The sequence below is a fragment of the Neopelma chrysocephalum genome, unplaced genomic scaffold (assembly GCF_003984885.1).
Source record: "Neopelma chrysocephalum unplaced genomic scaffold, ASM398488v2 Primary Assembly neopelma1_84, whole genome shotgun sequence".
Taxonomy (NCBI): Eukaryota; Metazoa; Chordata; class Aves; order Passeriformes; family Pipridae; genus Neopelma; species Neopelma chrysocephalum.
This window is the reverse complement of record NW_020897746.1, coordinates 1,334,069-1,358,984: the sequence shown is the minus strand read 5'-3', so window position 1 is coordinate 1,358,984 and position 24,916 is coordinate 1,334,069. Positions and strand designations below refer to the sequence as shown.

Here is a 24,916-nt window from a genome sequence, read left to right as displayed (position 1 = left end):
GTTGCCATGCTGCCATGTGCATCATATATCTGGTCTACTGCCTGAATTTCAGTAAAATGTCATTTCATTCTTTGTGCCAGTTATAAATAGAACTTTCTCGAATTGTTCCTGAGCAAAAAAGTCTAAATGCTCCAGTTACAAACTGAGCTGAGGGTGTTCTGTATCTGCATCCTCACAAATCTGCGTTCAGTGCTGCTTCCTGACAGGCCATGCCTGGAAACAACCCTTGTTCCTTGGCACGGTGGTTTTAGTGCCAGTGGCTTAACAACCAAACTGGAACAGTAGGGAATAACCACTGGAGCTAATTTAAAGTGTTCCACCAGTTTTCTTGCAACTCAGAGACCCCACTTTGAGCTGGAGCTGCACAACCACAGTCCTGGAGCAGTGACTTTGCTCTGAGATTGAGTCAGGATAGGGCTGGTGGGGAGGTTGTGCCTTTCCCTGGATTCACTGAGGGGGCTGGGGGGAGAAACTTGGTCTTGTGCCCACAGATCTTGATCTGAATGGGCTTTATTAGGGCGGGGGGTTCTGGTAAGGAGTTGCAATAGCACAAATGAAGCAATTTGTTCAGCGTGGAAATGTGCCCCCAAAATAATACACTGACCAGGTTGGGCCATTCCTGTCATACAGGGACCCTACAAGCTTGGAGAGTAGAATATTTAATCAGGAAATCAGTAGCACACTCCCTGAGCTGAGTGGGTGCCAAACAGGAGTTCACCTGAACATGCTGATAGCACTAATCAAGTTGGAGATAAGGCAGGGTCGGGATCCAGGTTGTAAAAGCCCTTTCCAAAGGGCTCCATAAAAGTTATCAGTAGGTGGCTTTGTGGAGATACCATCAGAGGTGTTAGGGCAGGTGTTAGCAAACTTCTGTCGTGCTCCCTGATCTCCAGACCTGTCTGTGTGTGGATAGAGGACTGTGGAAATTGGGTGCAATGAAAATGGAGAGCCCAGTGTAGTCACTGGGAATTCCCACTGGTTTTTCACACAACCAGGGTAGTGCTGAACAGCTTCATGAGCACAAACTTGAAATTCAGTGATGGTGCAGATAAAATGGTCCAGCTCCAAGCCTGTTGTCCTGTTGGGAATGACAAATCAGATGGGGGAACTGATGTGGCTTAAAAATGATATAAAATATCTACTGGCAACCACCTGCTTTCCAAGAGCTGCTCTGTGGGTGGGAAGTGGCTCTTTATTTGAGATGTAGGTGTGAGAAATGGGTGTATTTCTTAGTTCTTTCTTTACCAACTGCTGGAGAAGAGAGGCCATAGAGAGAGCAGCCAGCCTGGTTTGGAATGGAAGGGGAGATGTGATGTGGTGGGCTGGGCAGCACCTGAGATTTGGGATTGCTGCAGCTGGAGCACCTTCAGGCACCAGTAAGTTTGCTATGGAAATGTGCACATGTAGAATCTCAGCATTTCTTCCAACCTCAGTGTGAGGAATTGAGCCTCATGTTCAGAGAAGTTTTTCCTAAATCTGGATTACAAATATATCTGGACTAGGAGTTCCTTAATCCTTAGTGTGTGTTTGTGTGCTCCATTGAAATGATGGCTGAGCACATGGATGGGCAGTGATTTCATTTGATCTTGGGAGATGCTTGATCCATGAATGCATTTGGATTATATTTTATATAGACAGCATTGTTTAATTAAAAAAAATAGTAATAATGAAAAAATCTTATTTTCTTTGCAGGGTAAATTCATCAGGATTAACTTTGATGTTACTGGTTACATTGTGGGGGCCAACATCGAGACATGTATCCTCCCTCATGCCACATCCTTGCAAAAATGCAAGTTTTCTGCTTTGTTTTGCTTTTAACCCTAGAATTCATTGGAATGCAGTGAAAGGACATTCCTCTGACAACACCCATCTCTTCCTTTGTTTCAAAGTAGCCGATCGAATGTCACAAATTCAGCGGCTCAGAAATCCTCCACTCCCCAACTCAGCGCTCCCAAACCTGCTGGATTTTCAGACTGGCCTTAAAAACAGGGTGTGCTAAAAAGGGAAACCATGTAAAATGTGCTTGCTCTGTGAACATTTCTGAAAATGCCCCAACGCCTTCCTAATCAGAAGCTGAGCCTCTGCATCGTGCCCAGAGCTCGGAAGCAGCCCCCAGCCTGGGAGGAGCTGATGCTCCTTATCAAGTGACAAAGCTGGGCCACCTTCTGCCTTCTTAGGCCTTCTAGACACCCATGTGGGTTCAATAACACAAGACCTACTATTGTAATTAATTAATTATAATTAATACCAAAGCCTGATTCAGTTTTAGCTCTGAGGTTCGTTCTTATTTGTGGTGGTGCAAGAACAAGTAAAAATACTTGCACTGAAAGCCCTTCTCTGAAGTTGTTTCCTTCATACTAAAAATGTGTGTGTAATTTTTAGTGTAGCCTGTTTTCTAGGGGAAAACAGGGTGGTCATAAAATGATGAAATTGGAAGTCTTAGTAAACAATATGAAGTGGGTATTGATCATAAACAATGCTGCAGTTAAACTTTTGTTCTGTTGCTGTATTTTAAACTGCTTCATCTGAAGTGCATTGAATGTTTGGAACTGTCACAAAGTATAATTTCCCAATAAGGCTGGGAAAGGTCTATAGTTATTCAAAATATGCTTCAGTGATAAATGTTTTCCTTCATTCACCACAGCACAGGAATGAAGGCAGCTTTTAGGAAAATTCAGATGAATTGTTTTGCCCAGAGCTTTGTGAAAACAGAAGGATTTAACTCCTAGGGAATTTTTTCTTCATCACAAGAACTCATCCTCACCAGTGACCTGTGTCATTTCAAATCCCTGTCCTGCATTTGCATTACAATATAGAATATCTAGAAGTAAAATAATTAAATAACATTGCAGCTAATTAGATTACCTGCTGCAGGAATTGCAGTTGGGAGCTGTTTAGAGACAGTGGTGATTGTGTGGAAAAATGCAGTGCTGGAGAAAAATGGCAAATGTGCTTCAGATGACAAAGTATCTTTGAGTTCAGCAGCTGCTGGGTTTTTGGTAGTAAAACTTCAGCTATGACCTTAATAAAAGAAGGATGGCAGCTCCTCCTCTCACCAAAACTGTGGCTAATCCATTCCAGACAACTGCACGGAGCAGGGAATTGCAGGGAAATGCAGGCAACGGGATGGGTGTGCTGAAATTCATGAGTTTGCTGAGATGAAAAGTGGGTTTCTACCAGTCTGAATTGGAAATCTCTCACTTGAAGTCACTAAAAGTTCATATTGGGCAAGGTCTGGTCATAGAATCCCAGAATGGTTTGGGGTGGAAGGGACCTTAAAGCTCACCCAGTCCCACCCCCTGCCATGGGCAGGGACACCTTCCACTAGCCCAGGTTGCTCCAAGCCCTGTCCAACCTGGCCTTGGACACTTGCAGGGATGGGGCAGCCACAGCTACTCTGGGCATTACTACTAAAGTTCTATTTGGTCTTAAAGTAATTCCATAGCCTGCTTTGGTACTTTTGTTTGCACTGGACGTTTTTAACCAAGAATTGCAGCTGATCCTTGACTCCAGTTATAATCCAGACTTGTTGGAAAAGTCTCGTGCTGTTCGTCAGGCCAAAGACGAGCGGACGTTTCACATCTTCTACCAACTGCTGGCTGGAGCAGGAGAACATCTCAAGTGTAAGTTGAGAGTCTCTTTTTGTAACCCTGTTGTCTGTCTGCTGTTTGTTATTTCAGTTTAACATGGTTGGGTTGGTCTCAGTTTTAAACAAAGAAGGAAAAGCCAGGTGGCTTTGGTTGGAAAGAACTCCTGTGCTTTATCGGATGTGCTGGGGAGCCACTCTGATAAATCAAGCAAATGTCTCCTCCATGCCAAAGCCCAGTTTGGGCAGTCTCTGGCTGGGAATCCCTGGATAGAACCTGCAGTGTTCCTGTCTGATAACCACCAACCCTGATCAGCAGTGGTAGCTGTACCTGCTCTGGGCTGTACCTTCAGCCTGGGGAGAAAAGCAACCATTTAACCAAAACACAGTGAAGCTCTGTGGCTTTCTGCAAGCCACTGCAGTGCTGTGGTGGTTATCTTGACTCTGGGTGGGTTTTTTCCCCCCCCTTGGTAACTGGGAATTTCTGTTGGGTTGTGATAACTGGAACTAATGAAGATACAGACTTCAGAGCATCGATCCACTCTTACTTCTCCTGTGTTAGATAAGCTGGTGTTTGGCATCCTTGATGTTGGTGATTATCAATCCTTAACTCCATTTCTGCTTGAGCCTGGTACCTTTCAGTAGAGATCCTCCTTTTGGGATATTCCAAATGGGGATTTGAGGTTATGGGAGATCTGAGTGGGGCAATGCTCTGTGCACAGAGATGCATTAAAGAGCTCGTGTAGGTTGCTACAGAAAGTCTGTGAATCTGCCTTCAGCTTGGAAGGCACACTTGTATTTTTAGGGTTTCAGGAGCTGCAGCTTGCAGCTACAAGCCACTACAGGCTTGTAGCCACATCTGAGGAATTGATTTCCTGAAGCTGAGTTTGGGCATTTAGAGAGAACAGAATTCCTTTATGTTATTTTTCTGTCTCTTCCTTCCCCCCAATACAGCTGACTTGCTGCTCGAAGGATTTAACAATTACAGATTTTTATCTAATGGCTACATCCCCATTCCTGGGCAACAAGACAAGGATAACTTCCAGGAGACAATGGAAGCCATGCATATCATGGGGTTTTCACACGACGAGATCCTGTGTAAGTTATTGAGCCCTTTGCATTTTCAGAGTGTACTTTTCTCTCTTACACACACAAACACACTTGCTAACTTTATGTCACCAAATTTAATGTTGCTTCAGTGTATTGAGAACCTGAAGAAAATATTTGCTTAACTTCAACTAGAGTTGAATTAAAGCCATTTGCCCAAAAAGCACAGTACAAACTGTATTTCCTTTTGGAGCTCCTGCTTTGAATTTGGAAGGAAAGCGACACAAGTAACAGAAGAAAAATTTGCCAAGCTGAGCTCTCTTCCATTAAACTTATGCACATGTCTTTTGTTAACACAGCAATGCTGAAAGTGGTGTCTTCAGTGCTGCAATTTGGAAATATTTCCTTTAAGAAGGAGAGAAATACCGATCAAGCCTCCATGCCAGAGAACACTGGTGAGTTGATCACGTCTGTGTGGCTTCCTCTGACTTGTGCTGGAGTTTTCTTCCTGCCATTTGTCCAGTGCATATCTTGAAAAACACGGAGCAGTCTGCTGAGCATCCCTGAGAGTGTTCTGTGCCAAAATGGGGCCAGGACTGGGGTGAGAGGAGCCAACAGGCAATCACTAAAACTCCCCTCTTCCATCCTCGCCCTGCAGACAAATATAAGTGTCTGTCAAGGGAATTGATGCTGTTTGTGTGGCTGCTAAGCTTTGAACACGTATTTCAGTTGTAATCTTGTTTATTGCTCTCTCCAAAGATTAAGCCCTAGGAAGGAGCCCATGCTTAAATCAGTTTGTTTGCTTTGGTTCTTGGCAGCAGTTTTGTTGCCAATGATAAGAGCCCTGGAGCCAAGCACAACTTCCAGGGTGCAATGGCAGAACACAGGAATGCTGTATTTAGAACAGGCTGATTTCTGGAGTGGCCTGGCAGCGTGGCTGGGATTGAATGTATCAGAGCCTGCAGTGCAATCACCATTTGAGGAGTATATATTTCTTCACACACACAAAAAAATAGCTGCTGAAGCACATCTGAGGTTTTTATTTAGCACTTCAGTGCCAGCCTTTTAACTGCTCTCATGGAAAGTCAACTTGGAGAACTTGGGAACCTGTTCATTCACAGGACCTGCTGCACGTGCACAACTCAGGTTCTTCTCTGTCTCCCTTTGGAATTGTCTCAAATTGCTGTGCATGGAGGTCCCTTGCAGTGTCCCAGATTGTTCTCATTTCTGAGGGCAGTGGCCTCCTGCCCAGGTGTGAGGTGAAGGTCAGGAGTTATTCACTTGAGATTTGGATGTTTGCTGTGAGGAAAAGAGGTTGGGTAAGGGATTAGTTTTTTGGGCTTTTCCTGCTGGCTTAGAGAACTCATCTGAGTCCTGCTCTGTGTAGAAAGTGTGATGTAGAAAGATACAGATGCTTCTTACTTCCTGACTGTCTTGGTTTTACTTGTATTACCATTGGTTTTTGGACATAAATTCTGAATTATAACACTGGCTATAAATATACTGATCCTGTTGGATGTTTATAGTACTGGATACAAAATGCTGAATTACAAAGCAAAGATGGGGAAAAGCTCAGGTCATAGTTAAAGCCTATTTCTGTCCTCTTGTATTTAAAAATTGGGATATGTGTTCTGTTATTGGGTCTTACTGAAGACACTGGGGGTAACTATCTCTCCCTTGTCACCTGTGTTGTCACCTCTCACTGTGAGGGGTTTCCCTGCATCCTCTGCAGAAATCAGTGTCCTGACAGGGATTCATCTTTTAGAGATGTCTGATATAGGTCAGGTTATTGTCTCCATGGATGGGAAGGAATTTGTGTGGGTAGTGGAGATGTGAACTGAGTCAAAGAATATGGAAAGCAAATTCTACCTTATAGATCATAGATGTAGATAAACAAATAGTGGTTTCAAGGACAGATACAAGAGAGGCAAGAAAGAAATAGAGCCTTTGTGTATTAAGAGGAGGGAGAAACTGTACTTAAAAAATCATTTCATGCTCACCAGATTTGGAAGAAACCTTTCTGCTGAGAGGGCAGAAGTTCATAAACAATCTCATAAAGCTCCTGTTCATCTGTGATTGGAGCTTTTCAGTATCTTGGCTTTGTAATAATTCAGAGAGTTATATCAAAAACCCAGTAGTAGTGAAATGAGTCAGGATAGTCAAGGCTTTGTCCAATTACACCTTTTCAAGGGCCCTTTCTCAGTTATAAACAAGGTGCCTCTGCCCATGGCAGGGGGTTGGAACTGGATGAGCTTTGTGGTCCCTTCAAACCCAAACCATCCTAAGATAAATGATGCTTTTTTTAAAGTGCAGGATGAGTGAAGCTGAAATAGTGTGACCCAGTCCTGCCCTTAAAAGTGACAGAGCTTGGACTTGAAAGTGGGTTAGTTCCCTTCAGGGGAACCTCAGAAATGCTGTCTCCAGCCCCCTTCAGTGGCTTAGCAGATGGGATTTTTAGTACTACATCTGCTATGGTTTATTGTTGTTATTCTTACCTAAACTACAGTTTATTACAGACTGGAAGGGTTGGGACAATAAATTCCACACCACTGGTTCATGAAAGGAGCTGAGTGTAGTTTTGAAGCACTTCAGGGGGGAAAAAATCCTCCTTCCTTAAACTGCAATATCCTTTATATAGTATCCATTATGCCACTGTACCAAGCTGATGCTCATGGCTGCTTAATATTTTCAAGGTCTTGGTTTGTTTTTAGGGTTTTTTTTCAAGATCCTGGTAGCACTTGCTACTTGATCCCTAAGACAGTAAGTTTTATCTGATATGCTGATGTATGTTTTTATCCTCAAAGCACAGAAATGCTTCTGTATGTAGCTAAGGTGAAAGGGCTCAGTTTGTGACACCCCCTGATTTCACTGATTGTGTGTCAGTTCGTGAACCCTTCTAATGAATGTGTGGCCAGTGAGAGAATCTCAATATTAAGAGCAAATAGTATGGTTTTAAAACTTAAAAAAAAAAATATAAGGCAGAGGGAGCTCTTATATACTGGTATGAAAGTACAGAATCTCAGAATCCCTGAGGCTGGAAAAGCCCTCCCAGCCCATGGAGTCCACCCTGTGCCCAATCCCCACCTTGTCCCCCAGCCCAGAGCTCTGAGTGCCACAGCCAGGCCTTCCTGGGACACCTCCAGGGGTGGGGACTCCAAACCTCCCTGGGCAACCCCTGCCAAGGCCTGACCACCCTTTCCAGGAAGAAATTCCTCCTGATGTCCAACCTGTCCCTCCCCTGGCACAACTTGAGGCCGTTCCCTCTCCTCCTGCCCCTTGTTCCCTGGGAGCAGAGCCCGACCCCCCCCGGCTCCCCCCTCCTGTCAGGGGGTTGCAGAGCCAGAAGGTCCCCCCTGAGCCTCCTTTTCTCCAGGCTGAGCCCCCCCAGCTCCCTCAGCTGCTCCTGGGGCTCCAACCCCTTCCCCAGCTCTGTTCCCTTCCCTGGACGCTCTGTAGCACCTACTGAAAAATTCTTATTTTCCAATCCTAATTTGCAAAAATAGTTTTTTCATTTTGACAGTAGAACAACAAGCTGTCAGGTTACAAGGGCTAAGCACTTACAGGGTACTGTGGAGAGCTTCCTGCTAAAGGGCAACACTTCCCCAGCCCTAAAAATACCTTTGGCGTCACATTCATTTTTAGAAATATGGAATCATAACCACCCAACTCTTGGGATGTGTGTTTAGAAAAAGGGGTTGATGCAACAGGAATGTGTAGGGATGGCGTGGGTAATGCACTATTTAAATAATAACACGACATCAGGAGAGTTCTTGCTGTTAAAGAAAGTGCACTGCTGCTGGTGTTGTTATTCTGTATAAAACACTCAGAATCACACACTGGGCTGGGTTGGAAGGGACCTTAAAGCTCATCCAGTCCCACCCCCTGCCATGGGCAGGGACACCTTCCACTAGCCCAGGTTGCTCCAAGCCCCGTCCAACCTGGCCTTGGACACTTCCAGGGATGGGGAGTCCTCAGCCTCTCTGGACAGTATTACAAACCTATGTTTTAAATAGTATAAGTGACATATTTTGACATTACACTGGACACCTGCCTGAATTGAAACATGTTTTAAGCACCCTTCAGTATGATGGCTTTGGTGTGTGATGTCCTCAGGCTGTACTTTTTCCTGGGGGTAAGAAAATGGGTGTTCCCTTGTAAAGTAACTAAATGGGTGCTTGTACCTGAGCTGTGGGCTGTTACATGACCTGCAATCCCATGAAATCCAGTGTTTTCCATGCTCCCCCAAGGAAATCCAGCTGTGTCCCTCTGGAGGGGTCCATCAGCCTTGGGGTGTGATGGGATCTGTCACAGGGCTCGTGTCCGGCTCCCTAGGCTGGGTTCAGTTTTACTCTGGCCCAGGACAGCCTCTGTCAGCAGCAGCTTTCCTGGGATCTCTGACTGCTGGAGAGGATTCCAGTGCTCCTTTTCATGTGCTCTTTGCTCTCCAGTTGCACAGAAACTGTGCCATCTGCTGGGAATGAACGTCATGGAGTTCACCCGGGCCATCCTGACTCCCCGCATCAAAGTGGGCAGGGACTATGTGCAGAAAGCCCAGACCAAAGAACAAGTAAGTTTTGGTGTTTTAAAGATGAAGGGAAACTGTGCCTCATCCTGATTAGCTCCTAACAAAGAAAATTGGGATGAAGTTTGTGCTGCCACTGACTCTGTTAAAGCTTTGCTGTCTTTATGGAATGTTCTTATATGGTAAAAATCAGTTGTAGAATAGAAGAAACCTTTCCCTTTCCTTGACCTTCTCCTGGTTTCATCCTTTGTATCACTGTTGTGACATTATCAAATACTCAGAGACCTTTTGTTTTTATGGAAGAGTTTAAAAAGACATTTTTCTTACCATTAATCAAACTACTTTACTGTTTCTGCTGCTTGTTTTCATTCCTCACTGGTATGAACTCCATCCAGCTTCTTCTTTTCCTTAGTTATTTGTGATAACATCCATGTCTGTGTTCTTTTGATGGCTTTTCCAGGGTAAATAAATTCTCCTGTTTGGATTTTCAGGCAGACTTTGCAGTGGAAGCTCTGGCAAAGGCCACCTACGAGCGCCTCTTCCGCTGGCTCGTCCACCGCATCAACAAAGCTTTGGACAGGACCAAACGTCAGGGAGCATCTTTTATTGGCATCCTGGATATTGCTGGATTTGAGATCTTTGAGGTACTTGGAAATCCTGCTAGTCAGGTTTTTCTTTTCCCTGGTAATGTGTGATCAGGACCCACTGCAGAGCCACTGAATGCAGCATGTTCCAAGGCTGCAGGAGGGATTTGTTTGGAGCATAAAAATGCTTTGACAGCCCAAAATGACAGTGCTAAAAAGTCATACTTCAGTCTAAATCCTTCTTTTATGTGTGGTGGTTGTTCCTACTATGCATTAGTTTAATTATATGTAGCAGGGAACATGAGAGATTCGTATAATTGTTTTCCAGTTTTCTTTCCGTTATATTTGAACTTTGCAGAGTTTTGGAGAATTTCCTTATAAAGTCAAATTTTTGACTCCCAGATATGTGATATCTTGTCACTGACTCATTCTTGCATACTGATATTATTCTTGTAGTTGAACTCCTTTGAGCAACTCTGCATTAACTACACCAATGAGAAGCTTCAGCAGTTATTTAACCACACCATGTTTATCCTGGAGCAAGAGGAATACCAGCGAGAGGGGATCGAGTGGAATTTCATTGATTTTGGACTGGATCTGCAGCCTTGCATTGACTTAATTGAAAGACCTGTAAGTTTGCACATGAATAGTGAGGTTGGAATGCTGAGTGTGTCTTTTACTGCCTGCAAATTAGATATTTCTCCCGGAGCTGTCATTAAAAGGGAATTAACCAGAATGCTCAAGTCCAAAGTCTAAAACACTGTGTATTATTAGCAAAAGGATTAATCCCTAGGGGATTTTGCCCTGATGTTAGTGTAGAACACTGAGCTCAAGATATGGAGCTGCTATTTTTATGCTTTTTTCCCTAGTACTAATGAAGTCATTAATCCTGTCACTGTCACTAAATTGTGCCATTGTGGTGTAGGAGCTTTGGGGCTCTGGTTGAAACCTTTTCAAGACTTGGGGTAATAAACTTTTTTAATTTGAAATCAATAGCAAAATTCCTGACATTTCCTTTTTTTCCCCCCACAAATCTGCCTTGCAAATGGAAAACAAGTCTTAAAAGTGGTTTTAGTCACTTTGCTTTTAACATACTCCCCTGGCTGCTCAGTTTGTGGAGGCTGAAGAGCCCTTCAAAGAGCAGGAGGAGCAGAGGGGGAGAACAAGGATTTTTACCCCAGAAAGTTTATTGTTCTTTGCCCCTCTGAACCTCAGACCTTTCAAATTCCCCCTGGGGCATTGCAGTGCCTCCTCCCTGCCTTTCTCTGTGTGTTCTGGAATACAGGTGAGCTGCCAGTGATGCTCTGCATCCTCGACAGCGAAAAGCCCATGAGCTGCATCCTCGTTTTCCTTTAGGAAAAGGGGAAATCTTGTCTGGGTTATCAGAGGTGTGTGGAACTTGAGAAAGTTCTGCCACCTTGGAAGGTGAAATCTCCTCCAAAAGCCTCAGGGGGACAAGTGTGGGTGCCTTCAGTGTGCACATGTTTAGGTGAACATCCTAAAATGCATCATTATTTGAAGAGCAAATCTCAGTACCTTCACAGTTGTTCTGTAAATGTGACACCAGGTAGTAGAAACATCTCCCTTCAGATGTGTGGACTTTGCTTTCCCTAGAAAGTTTTTAAGTACTGATCCTTAAAATTTAAGTATAAATCCCTACAACCCTTTTCCATTGCTTCCCTTTGTACATCAGTCTGTCTACTCTGAGGAAAGTAATCCTGACAAACAATTTTACAGCTGTAAAATACAGACATTGGTCGTTCCCTGCTTCATTTTAAGAAAATATAAACTTTCAGAGAGGGTGCTTAAATTCCATGGAGAGAGACAGGGTACAAAGCTGTGCTGGATCTGGGAATGCTGCTGGATACCCACCCACACTTGGCAGGGCAGGCTCAGAGGCTCCACGGGAGCATCCAGGGGCAGGGAGGGATCCTTGGCTGAGTTTATCTCCCATTAAAGCAGGACATTACCCTGGGAATGTGGATGAGCTACTCTCCCTGTCACAGAAATGTTGGGAAGGTGACTCTGGAGATCATCCACTGCACAGGCCCAGCTCAAAGCAAGGCTCTGGTCAGCACTGGATCAGGTCATGTCTGGCTCCACAGACATTGCAATGAATTTGTTTGAACCAGGCATAACATTTTTCTTGACCTGGGCTTCCCCACAGCTCCTTTATCTGAAATCAAATTTAATCAGTTTAGACTAATTTTATTGTGACATTCAGTGGTGTGTTGTAAATATTAAACTTTTAAATATGTATATAAAAATATTCACAGATTAAACCCAACTGCATTTCAGGCAAATCCTCCTGGTGTGTTGGCACTGCTGGATGAGGAATGCTGGTTCCCTAAAGCTACTGACAAGACATTTGTGGAAAAATTGGTCCAAGAGCAAGGAACTCATTCCAAGTTCCAAAAGCCAAGACAACTAAAGGACAAAGCAGACTTCTGCATTATTCACTATGCAGGGAAGGTAAGGGTTAAATGTTAAATTCTTGGTTAGAAATGTTGGTTTGGGGAAAGTGCTATGCAGTATAGCATATTACATATATATATATGCTTATATTATGCAGTATAGCTACCAAATTTAGAAATACTCTTGCCTTGTTTAATTTTCTTGAACATATTCAGGAAAGCTTTCATGGAACTTGTGTTACCAAATAGACAGAACTGAAAAATATGAATTAATATTAGATAAAGCAAATATTTTGGTTTCCTTTAACTTTTTTTGCCAGGTTTCACAGGTAGAGTTTTTTCCAGGACTCTGTTGAAAGGAATCTCTTACATATCTGGGTTGTCAAGTTGATGGTGGTGCTTGAAGCAGGGCTGTGTCAGTACCATCTTCACATTTATCTTCACAGAACATTTTCTTTTAGAGTTAAGCTGAGACCTTTTAATTTTTACTGTTGGTTCAGTCCTTAGTCTCCTGCTGCAAGGACAGAGCTCAGGTGCAGCTCCAGGAAATAACTGCAATTCCTGTACTTTGCAGGTCCTTCATGATAACCAGGGATTTTCATAAATGGTTAAAACTTAATCCTAATTTTTTACCTGACAGTGAAAGAATCAAGTTATGTGAATGATTCAGAGCTCTCCTTTAATTTTCACTTTAAGCACTGCTGGCTTGTTGTTACCTTTGTTCAGGTCAGTGCTGCCAACTAGACAGTTGTAGCAAAAAGTGAAATAAATTATACATTTTGTTGTATCAATATTTAAAACAGTTACTTAGAGATATTGCAGTGATCACTGTTCCTGCAGTTAATAGATTGCCTTTAAATAATCAAAGGAGAGTAAACCAGCTTGGTGTCTGGCTACTGGAAATAATTGTTCTAAAGAATGGTTGATTTCTGCCAAACTGAGTGGGCATTTTTGGAATACTGGCATTCCAGAGCTTCCTCTGACAGAAGGCATTTTGCAGTCTCTGGTCAGAATGTGTATTCCTTCAAAACCGGAATAATTTCCTGCAGGAAGTCCTGAGATAATGATCTGTTTTGGTTTTGGATGCTGAAAGTAGTTAAATGTGCCTTTCCTTCCAAAGCCTTTATCCAAAAATAGAAAACTTTTGGTTTGATTGAAGCAAAGCCATGCTAATCTGTGCAGAGGTTTTGGTGGAATTAGGGCATTTTAGGGCTCTCTTTTGGGTTGGAATAAAACCCATGTTGCTCTCATTGAGTTTTCAACTGCTGAGCTGTGGTTTAATTGGAAACTACAGGTTTGGTTCTTTTGAGATAAGAGCTTTGTTTTCCTTATAGAACAAAGTGTTTAAATATAACCACTATAGGGAAATTAATTTATTCTCTAGTGATTTAGACAAGTAAAATTAGGATCTATCCTAGAATTGGTTTTACATCTTCACAGTCAACCTTACACCACCAGGCTGCAAATGTACACCTGGCCATGAGTAAGCAAAAAGATTGCTGGATTTTTAAGAAAACACCCATTTACTCTTTCAAAAGAATAACAGCCTTCTGTGGTACTTTGAGCTGTTTGGAAGAGGCCAACTATGGACACCCAAGGTTGGTGTGGACAGGCAGGGTTGGACTCTGATCTTGGACGTCTTTTAATGGTTTATGAGCATTGAGAACAGGAGAAAAACACCACTATAGTGATCTGAAAACTGGTTTTGGTCCTGGCCAGTACAAACCTGCAGCTGTTTGTCCCTCTGACCCTGCAGGTGGACTACAAGGCAGATGAGTGGCTGATGAAGAACATGGACCCCCTGAACGACAACGTGGCCACACTCCTGCACCAGTCGTCAGACAAGTTCGTTGCTGAGCTCTGGAAGGATGGTGAGAGATCATGCTCTGAGCACGTGTTGGGAGTGATTTAACCTTGCTGGATGAGTTTGAATTTTTTGTGCCTCCTCCCCCTCCACCCTCTCCATTGTAAATATCGACAGCATTTTCTCTCTTATTTAGTGCCACAAGTACGACAAGGAAGTTGGGTCGCCCCTCTGGTCCCTTGCACATGTACCATTTCTGAGTAGCTGCTTCTCATGTTCATTATTTGAACTGATATTCACTTATTACTTGTTACTCTGGGTCGAATTTCGTGTGGAATCTTGTCCAAACTCTTGGTTGGGACTTGCTGCAGTAGAGTCCTAAATGTGAACAGCTGGAGTGGTTCTTCCTGTTAATAAAATATTGTCTTATGTGAGCACCAGCACAGTTGTTTCATGTGCAGTGGTGGAAATCCACATCTCCTAAAATAAATTCCATTAACAGCCATAGCAGTGCTGAGATATTACATTTTAAAATCAAATGCAGTATATTCCTGTTTTAACTGTGCACTGCTGCTCAGCCAGTTTACCTGCATATCACCTGAAAGTGTTTATCAATACTTTTACCAAAATACTCCAAGAAGCAGAAATAGCCAAATAAATACTTAGCAGGGACTTTTCTAGTTTTAGCATCACAGTATGTTAATTAGAGTGTATTTACATGTCACAGTATATAAATCCTGTAGTTTGTTATTTGAGGAGGAAATGAAGCTTGTGATAAAGATGGTGCTGTAGGTTAATACTGAGTTTCCTTCTTACTTGCCTCAGTCACAGAGAGCAGCTTTAATGAATAGATAAAGAACTTTTTGGTTGGGCATCTGCATCTGCTCCTTTCTTTTTGAGTACCCACACAAGTGTCTTGGTCCAGATATTCAAAACCTGCTTCCACAGATAATTGAAATGTGCATGGAATATGTTGTGGCCTAATTGCTTTTGTAGCAGTTAAGTCTATTTGCAATTGATGAACCTGTTGTTTTTACTAACTGAAGTGTCTTGTGTATCTGCTCTTCTGTCTTTCTGTTTCTGCTGTTTCTCTGCCTTAGAGATTCAGAATATTCAGAGAGCCTGTTTCTATGACAATATTACTGGTCTTCATGAGCCACCAGGTGAATGGATATAAAACAGTAGGCCTACTAAAGGCAGGGCTGGTTGTATCTACAGGAAAATCCATTTTTGCTCGTAGGCTTGCATGAACTTCTCATTTCATGCTGGATTTAGGTCAAACCCCCACAGGCCAGCAGTCCCTGAGTGCTCCTGTCCGGCTGCTGCTGCAAACACACATAGCATCTCCAGTTATGCATTGCAGATGACAAGGTTTGTTGCTTCCTAGTTCCATGAGGAGATGTAGAATTGCTTCTTAAGTGACAATTCTGGTGGCTCCAAGCATTTGGGAGAATGCATAAGCTTTGTAACACTTATCGAGCTTCTTTCTGCAGTCCAACATTGACAAAACTCTGCAATGTTCTAGAACGTGGCTGTGTGCTTTTGGGAGGAGAGCTGAAGAATGTGTTGAAGTATCAGAATGAGTGCTGCAGTTGTAGTGGGGGTAGTAAGTGAAATAAAACTTCTTCCAGACTTGTTGGAATTGTTCTTTTGTTTAAAAACCTCTTAATTTTAATATTCCCCGTTGTATAAACAGCACGTGTTTTGTGAGGTATTGAGAAATCAACAAACCCACTTGCTTGGAATGTCTTTGAATACACTTTCAATATTTTATTCAACCTCCTCATCCTCCTTGTATTCCTCTCCCCAGGTTTAGAAATATTGAAGGTTGTGCCTTCAGACTTTCAGCCTTTACTTGGGTTTATTTTCCACTACTCCTGGTACATCCCATCCCTGAGGAGGCTCATGGTGTTCCTAAAGTAATTCCTGGAGGGCTCAGTTTCGGATGATGGTCCAGTCCTGCAGTTCAGGACTGCTTTTAAACTGTAGGGAAAGCTTAGATTTAATAATCCTGGTGGAAATAGAAATCACCCTCTTCCACCTCGAGCACAGAGGGGAACAAAACAAAAATGCACAAGTATCAGATCTCTTTACCAAATGTAAAAAGTACCTCCCAAACCAAAGCTGGGGGTTTCCAGTCCTTAGTGGGGCTGGTGGGGGCAGGTTCCTAATATTCACAAGCTGTTGTGTTCATCTGTGGGACTGATTCCCATGAATTTCTGTCCCATGTCTGATTTAGAGCAGAATTCTGCTTCAGAGTAAAAATTTGGGATATGATTTATGAACACCTTGCCACCTACTTATTTTTCTAACTTTAATAAACTGCAGATTCTTGTGTTCAAAACCATGTGGAGGAGCTGGGCTCTGCTCTGTACTCCAGGCAAGACCTACAACTGATTACTCAAACTTGTTGCCCTGTGTTTTTCTGCTTTTAATTTTCTTTTTTATTTTAATAGACTTTTGAAAACCAGTTGAGTACAAGGAGGAAATAAAATAGTGTCACTTACTTGTCAGATACAAAACTAATTCTGGTAGCAAAGCATAACTGCCTCTGCTTTGGTTTAAATGAGAAAATAACTTCACAAAATTGAAGCTTTAGCCTACAAATAGTTGCTTGTTTCTGGCTGGCCAGTTTGGATTTCATTGGGAACCCACATATTTTGGGTGTTTGTTCAGTATTAAGAAGCACCAGCAATAATTATTAATGGTGTTAAGCCACCTCTTGTATTTTTTAGTGAACTGTTTACATAATTCTTGACATGCACGTGGAATCACCTTCGTGTTTTTGGCCTTAAGGTTTTAATGTTGGCAGTCAGATTTCAAATCTGTGCTTCTGAAGAATAAACTGTAGGGATCCTTACCCAAAATGTTCAAAAAATCAAAGAAAAATCTCCATTGTGATGCTTTATGGCAGCTTTGAAGTGCTTTGGTGTGGAGTGTTCCTGGTTTGAAACTTGTTTTTTGTCTAGGGATTTCTTTGTAGTTGTAATAAAATGGAAAGAATTCTTCAAAATAGCAGCCTAGCAGAAGTCTGCCAGATACTTTTTTCCTTCATCACTGAAATAACACTATTTCAAATTCTTCTGTAAATTTTTATGAAAACACATTTGAATACTCAATGAAACTCAGATTTAATCTATATAATTGTCATAAGTGACTCTTCACTTGAAGCAAATATACACAGATGTGTCATTCCAAATGTTCAACCCAGAAATATTTCGCTTTGTAAGAATTCCAATAATTGCCAGTTTCCAGGCAGCTTTTTTTTTATCTCTATAAAGCCGATTTAAAACAAAGAAAACAGCTTTACTGGTCATGTAGAACTGCAAGTAAAGAGCTGGATATTTCAGTCTGTACCTAACTAAAGCTACACTCTTCTGCTGGATAAGTTTGTGGCTTTTGGTCCCAAAGCTTGTGCACAGTGTCCCCCGTCCCTGCCTTGCCTTCCGACGGCACCTCTGTCATTGTCCCGCAAAGCTTCCGCTGCTGCACTGTTGCTCCTCCTCCTGCCTCCCTTTGCTCCTGGCACGGATCAGAGCCCACTGACCTCTGTTCTCCCGTCCTTCCCAGTGGATCGCATCGTGGGGCTGGACCAGGTCACCGGGATCACGGAGACGGCCTTTGGCTCCGCGTACAAGACCAAGAAGGGCATGTTCCGCACCGTGGGGCAGCTCTACAAGGAGTCCCTCACCAAGCTCATGGCCACGCTGCGCAACACCAACCCCAACTTTGTGCGCTGCATCATCCCCAACCACGAGAAGAGGGTATGGGCTGCACACCCCTCCCCTGAGCCCTGCTCTTCACCAGCCTTCACCTGCCTCCCTCCGGGTGGGACTCTGGGAAGGGTGGAAGGAGAAGGAGTCTGGGCCTTCCTCTTGCAATCAGAATCCACAGATCTCACACTGATAAATGGTGTTCCTTGCTTGTATTGGCCTTTTTAGCCACCAGCGTGCTTGTAACAAATGTGGGTAGAGCCCTTCCCAAATCTTCGTTTGCGAAGCCCGGCCATGATGAGTTCCCTGCACATCCCCTGATTTAGACTGTTGTCTTTGTGGAGAGTAGCTTGAAAAACAAAGTACTGAGTTTGTTTGGGAGGTGTAGGAGCCCAGGCTTGTGCTATGAGCTCATCAAAGGGGTTTGACTTCAAAAATGAGGCCTTGAGTTGGGCCAATCCAATAATTAATATGTAATAATTTATATAATAAAATAAGTCAAAGGTTGGACTTGATGATCTCAGAGGTCTTTTCCAACCTAGTTGATTCTGGGATTCTGTGTGATAATCCACTGTCTCCCAGGAGGCACTGGGGTGGCTCTATTTACTATGTACAACTTGCCAGTGGTTGAAGACAAACTCAGTGGGTGGAGGCACAGGGTCAATGGCAAGACAGATCCCCACATATACATCCTCTAAATGTAAATATCTGATGCTTAAGGAGACTTCAAAGATATTTTCTGCTAAATCTTCACAAAAAACGTATCACAGAATCCCAGAGTGTGCTGAGCTGGAAGGGACCCACAAGGATCATCCAGTCCAACTCCTGGCCCTGCACAGGCCCATCCCCAAGAGTCACTCCCTGTGCCCCAGAGGATCAGCCAAACCCTCCTGGAGCTCTGGCAGCCTTGGGGCTGTGCCCACTGCCCTGGGGAGCCTGGGCAGTGCCCAACCAGCCTCTGGGGGAAGAACTTTTGTCTAATCTCCAACCAGTTCCAGAGCAGAATAAAAGATAACGTTCACTTGGATACAAGTCAGGTGGCAAATACCACTTGCTAGCCTTGTTCCTATTATGTGCATAACATCTCTCAGTAAATAACCTGTAAAATGCTTGTGCCTTGTAGGAAGTTCTTATTTCAGAAGCTTGTGTACTAAATGTTCATTATTGACAAACAGCAGTTTTCATAACATATGGAACTTGTGAACACTGAGTTGCAACCCAGTTCATTCCATCAGAGTGTTAGTGGTTAAATTAGAGTAGATGTCCAAATATTCTTGTCGAGTGATGTTGTGGTACTGTCTGCTTTCCTCTAGGGTGGTGCTCTGGAGTTATCCATTTATCTTGATGAACAAAAATAGGAACAAGTTGGATGTCGGGTGTCAGGCTTTTGTTACCCCAAGTGTGTCAAATAGCTTGTCCAGCTTCCACCTGGCCTGACTCTGCAGCTCTGAGCAGTACTAAAAGTTAGGAGTTAGTTTTTCACTAATACCAATTGAAAGACTAAAACTCAGCTTGTTTTGTTTTGTCCAGGCTGGAAAACTGGATCCACATCTGGTTCTAGATCAGCTCCGGTGCAACGGTGTTTTGGAAGGAATAAGGATCTGTCGACAAGGATTTCCAAACAGGATAGTGTTCCAGGAATTCAGACAGAGGTAACAGCAGAAACAGTCTTTTTGTTCTTAGGAGCTAAAGTTCCTTGTTAAATAACTGAAGAAACCCCACACCCCTCCCTCCTCCCCCAACCCTACTCAGAGAAAATCAAAACCCATGTGAGAGGTCGAACTTGAAGCAGTTAAATACTCCAAGTTTGTTTTAAAGACAGTAGGGGAAGGGGAAACAACCTGATGGAAAAACTTCCTGGAGAAATTCCTTAACCATGCACTTGTCACTATAGCCTTATGCTATACATTTATATTTTAAATAATACAGCTTCTTGTTGAATGTAAAAGTGCTTTTTCACTTGCCTTAAAGGTATGAGATCCTCACTCCCAATGCAATTCCAAAAGGTTTCATGGATGGTAAGCAAGCCTGTGAGCGTATGGTAAGTGTTTATACCTAAATGTTGGCAAAACACTGAAAAGTTGTAACAAAAATTGCCCTTCTCTTGGTGTAACAACAATGTGCTCACCTGTCCATTTAGATCAGAGCCTTGGAGCTGGACCCCAACTTATACAGAATTGGCCAGAGCAAGATCTTCTTCCGAGCTGGTGTCTTGGCACACTTGGAAGAAGAGAGAGATCTGAAGATCACAGACATCATCATCTTCTTCCAGGCAGTGTGCAGAGGGTACCTGGCCAGGAAGTACGTGTGCTCTTGTGGTTGGATCTTCTTTTGGGTCTCCTGAGCCTCTCTGATAGGGAGCTGTGCATCAAAACTTCCATTTCAAGAGAGATTTTTTTAGTGCCTTGCTTGATAAGCTGTAGCTGTATCCAGGATATTAGTCAGTTTTTACCTAATAAGAATTTGCACCTTCATTCCTTGATATCTCCTTTCCTCACTCATGGGACACGTGCAGCTCTTTACAGTGGCTGCAAAGAAAGTCTCTCTTCCTGTTCCACTGGAGGTTCCAAGAAATACTCTGGAAAGCGGCTTTTTTGAAATCAAAGTGTTAAATCCATCCTGATTTAGTCTTTTTTAAGAAAAAAGCCTGTTAAAAGTAAGAATAAATAGCATTTGTAATTGTTTTTCTGCAATGGTGATTCCAGCTCTTGCTCTGACTCTTCATAGGAGCGAGAACTCAAATCAGTGTAATCACTGAAACTTATAAATAAGCCTCTTCATGGTCTGCAAGTTTTCTAGAGTTGGGTAACCTAAAAATTAAAAGCATGGACATGTGATCAGCTGCATTTAACACAAACTTTTTGCTCTGCCTATCTTTCAGGGCATTTGCAAAGAAACAGCAGCAGCTGAGTGCACTGAAAATCCTGCAGAGGAATTGTGCTGCATATTTAAAGCTCAGGCACTGGCAGTGGTGGAGAGTCTTCACGAAGGTTCCTGATGTTCTCTTCTGTTATATTCACCTATAAATAGGTGAGTGCAGCTTCTCACTTGTTCTTTTCAAATCTTTGCAGGTGAAGCCTCTTCTTCAGGTCACTCGTCAAGAAGAAGAACTTCAAGCCAAGGATGAGGAGCTCATGAAGGTGAAAGAAAAACAGACAAAAGTGGAGGCAGAACTTGAAGAAATGGAAAGGAAACATCAACAGGTTGGTGTCTAAGATCAGCATTTGATATCTAGGACGTGAGTTATCCCATGGAACCATGTTGGGAGACACTGGGGAGCAAAAGCACTGAGAATCAGGAGAGCTGAGTCCTTTCACAGTCACCAGGAATATGGAATAGGAAGATACAGCATGAGCTGTTCCTGCAGGGGTGCAGTTTAAACATCATGTTTCCCAGTTTACAGGAGAACTTCAGTAACAGTGTCAGTCTGTGCATGGGCTGGGTAAGGAGTGGGGAAACAGTTATGACAACTGGACAAAGCTGATGGTCTTGTATGATGGGGTTACAGTGTTGGTGGAGAAGGGAAGAGCACCTGATGTCACCTACCTGGGCCTGTGCAAAGCACTTGGCATGTCCAGCATGACATCCTTGTCTCTAAACTGGACACTCACTGGATAAGGAATGGGCTGGATGGTGGCACCCAAAGAGTTGCAGTCAACAGGTTGATGTTCAAGTGGAGGCCAGTGACAAGTTGTATCCTCAGGGGTGGGGATTGGGACTGGCAAGAAGTCCTGTGTTCCATGGCACTGCTCTGCCACTGCAGGCTGAGTGCAAGGAACAGTCCAGGAAATGGGCACTTCCCTCATCTTTTTGCTGCTGGTAGAACAGGGAAGGTGGAGGAGGTGCAGAGGGATTTGTTCCTTAAACTGGGGAATGTTGCTGTAGCCCCACTGCCACAACTGGTGTCTTCTGAACTGCAGCTAAAATCCCATCTCACAGTCTTTGGTTTGGGATGTTGACCAGGGAGTCAAAAATTGGAGCAGAACTTGGCCTTTAAGAAACTTTGTAGTTATCATATGTATAATCTCTCACAAGAGATTTGGAAGTGCAATTTTTAAAGTTTTACTTCATTTGTGTACGTTTGCAGCTTCTAGAAGAGAAGAACATTCTTGCAGAGCAGCTCCAGGCTGAGACAGAGCTCTTTGCAGAAGCTGAGGAGATGAGAGCTCGCTTGGCTGCCAAAAAACAAGAGTTGGAAGAAATTCTCCATGATTTGGAGTCCAGGGTTGAGGAAGAAGAGGAAAGAAACCAAATACTGCAGAATGAGAAAAAGAAAATGCAGGGTCATATTCAGGTATGGTTCTCAGGAGCTGGAAATGGGAAAGGGCAGTTAAGGATGGGGAAGCTCCCTCAGCACCTTCACAGCATGGAGGAATTTGCTCCTTAGTGGAATAACTGAATTTTTAAATTCTCTCCCTGTGTTCAGTTTGATGAGCTTCATGTGTCTCTAGATATATGAGGGTGAGGAGAGAAAGAAAAGTCAGGATGCCCTGTTGGTATTTAAAGGAGAAATTCTTTAAAGAAGAATTCTTTTAAGAATTAAATTCTTTAAAGATCTTTAAAGACAGCAAATGCTTCTGAGAGGGAAGGAACCAGGAATAACCAGACTGACCAGATGATGTCACTTGTGAGAGAAATGTTCCTTTTTGACTGAAATCCAATGAATATCATGAAGAATATTCCTCATTTGACTTTTACAAAACTGCAGACAATGTTCTCTCCTCCAAATTACTTGGTTGGGTTTTTTTGTGAAAATCATATTATTTAGAGGCTTCCTGTTGAATGACAGGGTCCCTGAAAAAGGGAGTACCTGAGAACTTACCTGTCTCTCAAAATAATTGTCATTAATTAAATTTTTTTAATTTTATAATTGGAATCAAACAGGTGAAAGACTGTTGAAATGAGTGTGTGTTTCCTAGACAGCACATTTCAGCCAAAGCTGAAATACAGAGCACAAAAAATTCCATGTGTATCACATGCCCCTTAATTTCATTCCCAGATCATCAATGCTGTAAATGGATCTAACAAAGCAAATGTGGGTTTAGTGTGTGGTAGGGCAGGTGGCTTTTTAAAATAATTCATCTTTTTCACTAAGTTAAAAAAAAAAAAGTTCCCACATGGATGACCTGGAAAATGCACAGATGCAGTTGCCTTTTCTTCCCAGGACCTGGAGGAACAGCTCGATGAGGAGGAGGGAGCTCGACAGAAGCTGCAGCTTGAAAAAGTGACAGCTGAGGCAAAGATCAAAAAGATGGAGGAAGAGATCCTACTGCTGGAGGACCAAAATTCCAAATTTTTGAAGGTGAGACCAGTGTGCCTGGTGGAGATACTGCACCCAGGGAATAGTGGTGCCAGGTGACAGCTCTCAGTTGGAGCCTGCTGTTACATTATCTGTAAAATATGCACCTGAAGACTTGTGGACACTGGAGATTCATTTGAACTGACATTCCCAAGGGAATTATTTGTCATGCACTCTTTCCAGTTTCATGATTCTTCCAAATCCAAGAGCTGGAAACTATCATAGCTACTGTTTGTCTTTGCAAACAGGTTTCCAAATGCTGTCCTAAAACCAGGCCTCCCGGGTGTTAAATTCCAAGTCTCTCTTGGAAAACAAATGTTCGTGTTTCTAAACAATTCCACTCAGTCCTTAATATTGATAATCACTTGAAATGAAATCTCTATGTGCTGTGAGAGACCTCTCTGTGGGTTTTGTACATTCAGTTCTTTGCATTGCTCAGGGCCTCTTCAGGTGGTGTTTTACAAGTTGTTCTTCCCCTTCCTCCCAACCAGGAGAAGAAGCTGATGGAGGATCGAATTGCTGAATGTTCTTCTCAGCTGGCTGAAGAAGAAGAAAAGGCCAAAAACTTGGCCAAACTCAAGAACAAGCAGGAGATGATGATCACTGATTTGGAAGGTTGGTTCTGACTGGCCATTGTGCAGGGAGGGGATGGATCCCTTGGGACAGTGTCTGCAGTGTCTGCTCTGCTCTGGGAAGCAAAGCCTTATCTGGAGATACTTCAGAGCTGTTATTTGGAGCTAATTCTTGAAGGAAATTTGTGTCTCTTGCAAGACATGTTGCATCTGGCTGCTCAGTCTTTCTCCTGTTGAACTCCTCAGGTTTTTGTTTTTGAGAATCCATTTCATTTATAGACAAATTTAGAAATTCCCCTTGTTCCCTGCATCCATCAGTGCCAAGGTAAAAAACATCTTGGGAAGTTGCTTCACTTTTCTACACCAACATCAGAGCCATGTGTTTCTGTAAGAAGGGCAGCAGGATTCCTTAGACTTCCCATATTTTATTTTTTTTTTATAAGCAATTCTCCATTGTTTTGCTTTTCTTAATGCTTTATCTGCACCATATTTCTATATATTATTTATTTTATCATGCTTTATTTTTATTGAGCACCCTAGCCTAGTGGAAGGTGTCCCTGCCCATGGTAGGAGTTTGGGACAAGATGAGCTTTAAGGTCCCTTGCAACTCAAACCATTCTGTGAAGAGTTCCATTTCTTCATCCATTTATTTCTTATTGTTTTGCCTGTGTTGTCACAGGCTAAACCTGCCCCATATGTAACCTTTCCTCATTTTATATTGTTTCTTTTTTAAATTGCTTATTATTGTAAATAGATATTTTGCAACATTAATGAGCTGCCAAGTCAAAGTTGCAAAATATAAAGCAAAGTTGCTCTCTGTGCCCTAATTTGGAAATAGTTTTTGCACTTTGTGTGTTATGGCCTGTCTTGCTACATATTTTAAAGCTGATGTACTTATGGAAGAATAGCAAAGCCTTATCAGTATAGGAAAGTATTGAACTAATAGGGGTAGTAAGTGATTGATGTACCTTGTCTTTAACAGTTGTATTCAGAGACCTGAGGATGGGTCTAAGTAAGCTTTACTCACTGGAAAATAATGCTGGAGTAGCTGTGTGCTTAAATCAGGACTAGAGACCTGACAGATGTGTTTGGTTATTGTGCCATTCCAAGACTGATGACCTTAGAAATGGAAATTAAAGCTTAAAGCATGCAATTTCTTGGCTAGTAAAGCACAGTAAAATGATATTTACACTTGGAGATGATTCAAGAAGCCATTAAGGTCTCTCTGCTGGAGTCTTGGCACTGCTAGACACTGATATTTGGGGGAAAAAAATTAATTCAGTTTGCTAGGAACTTTCTCAGTTACAAAATTGGGTCTTGTGACACTGCTCTAACTGTCACTGACCAGGAACAAAATGTAAAAACAGAGGGAAAA

At 42.7% G+C, this 24,916-nt stretch overlaps 1 protein-coding gene across 4 annotated transcripts in view; it reads left to right on the top strand.

The window, feature by feature from the left end:
* MYH10 (myosin heavy chain 10) overlaps positions 1-24,916 on the top strand; it is a 99,235-nt gene that overhangs the window by 56,578 nt on the left and 17,741 nt on the right. For 2 of the 4 annotated variants that reach the window (XM_027691973.1, XM_027691974.1), the window contains 19 exons: positions 1,693-1,756; positions 3,525-3,623; positions 4,541-4,684; positions 4,993-5,088; positions 9,082-9,200; positions 9,647-9,799; positions 10,196-10,369; positions 12,038-12,211; positions 13,910-14,024; positions 15,058-15,120; positions 17,528-17,721; positions 19,201-19,322; positions 19,642-19,711; positions 19,811-19,971; positions 20,552-20,660; positions 20,742-20,873; positions 21,758-21,964; positions 22,835-22,972; positions 23,461-23,584. In XM_027691973.1, coding sequence (XP_027547774.1) covers positions 1,693-1,756; positions 3,525-3,623; positions 4,541-4,684; positions 4,993-5,088; positions 9,082-9,200; positions 9,647-9,799; positions 10,196-10,369; positions 12,038-12,211; positions 13,910-14,024; positions 15,058-15,120; positions 17,528-17,721; positions 19,201-19,322; positions 19,642-19,711; positions 19,811-19,971; positions 20,552-20,660; positions 20,742-20,873; positions 21,758-21,964; positions 22,835-22,972; positions 23,461-23,584 — 2,458 coding nt within the window. The remainder of the gene's footprint in view (positions 1-1,692; positions 1,757-3,524; positions 3,624-4,540; positions 4,685-4,992; positions 5,089-9,081; positions 9,201-9,646; positions 9,800-10,195; positions 10,370-12,037; positions 12,212-13,909; positions 14,025-15,057; positions 15,121-17,527; positions 17,722-19,200; positions 19,323-19,641; positions 19,712-19,810; positions 19,972-20,551; positions 20,661-20,741; positions 20,874-21,757; positions 21,965-22,834; positions 22,973-23,460; positions 23,585-24,916) is intronic. The other 2 variants (XM_027691976.1, XM_027691975.1) reach the window with 1 other exon arrangement.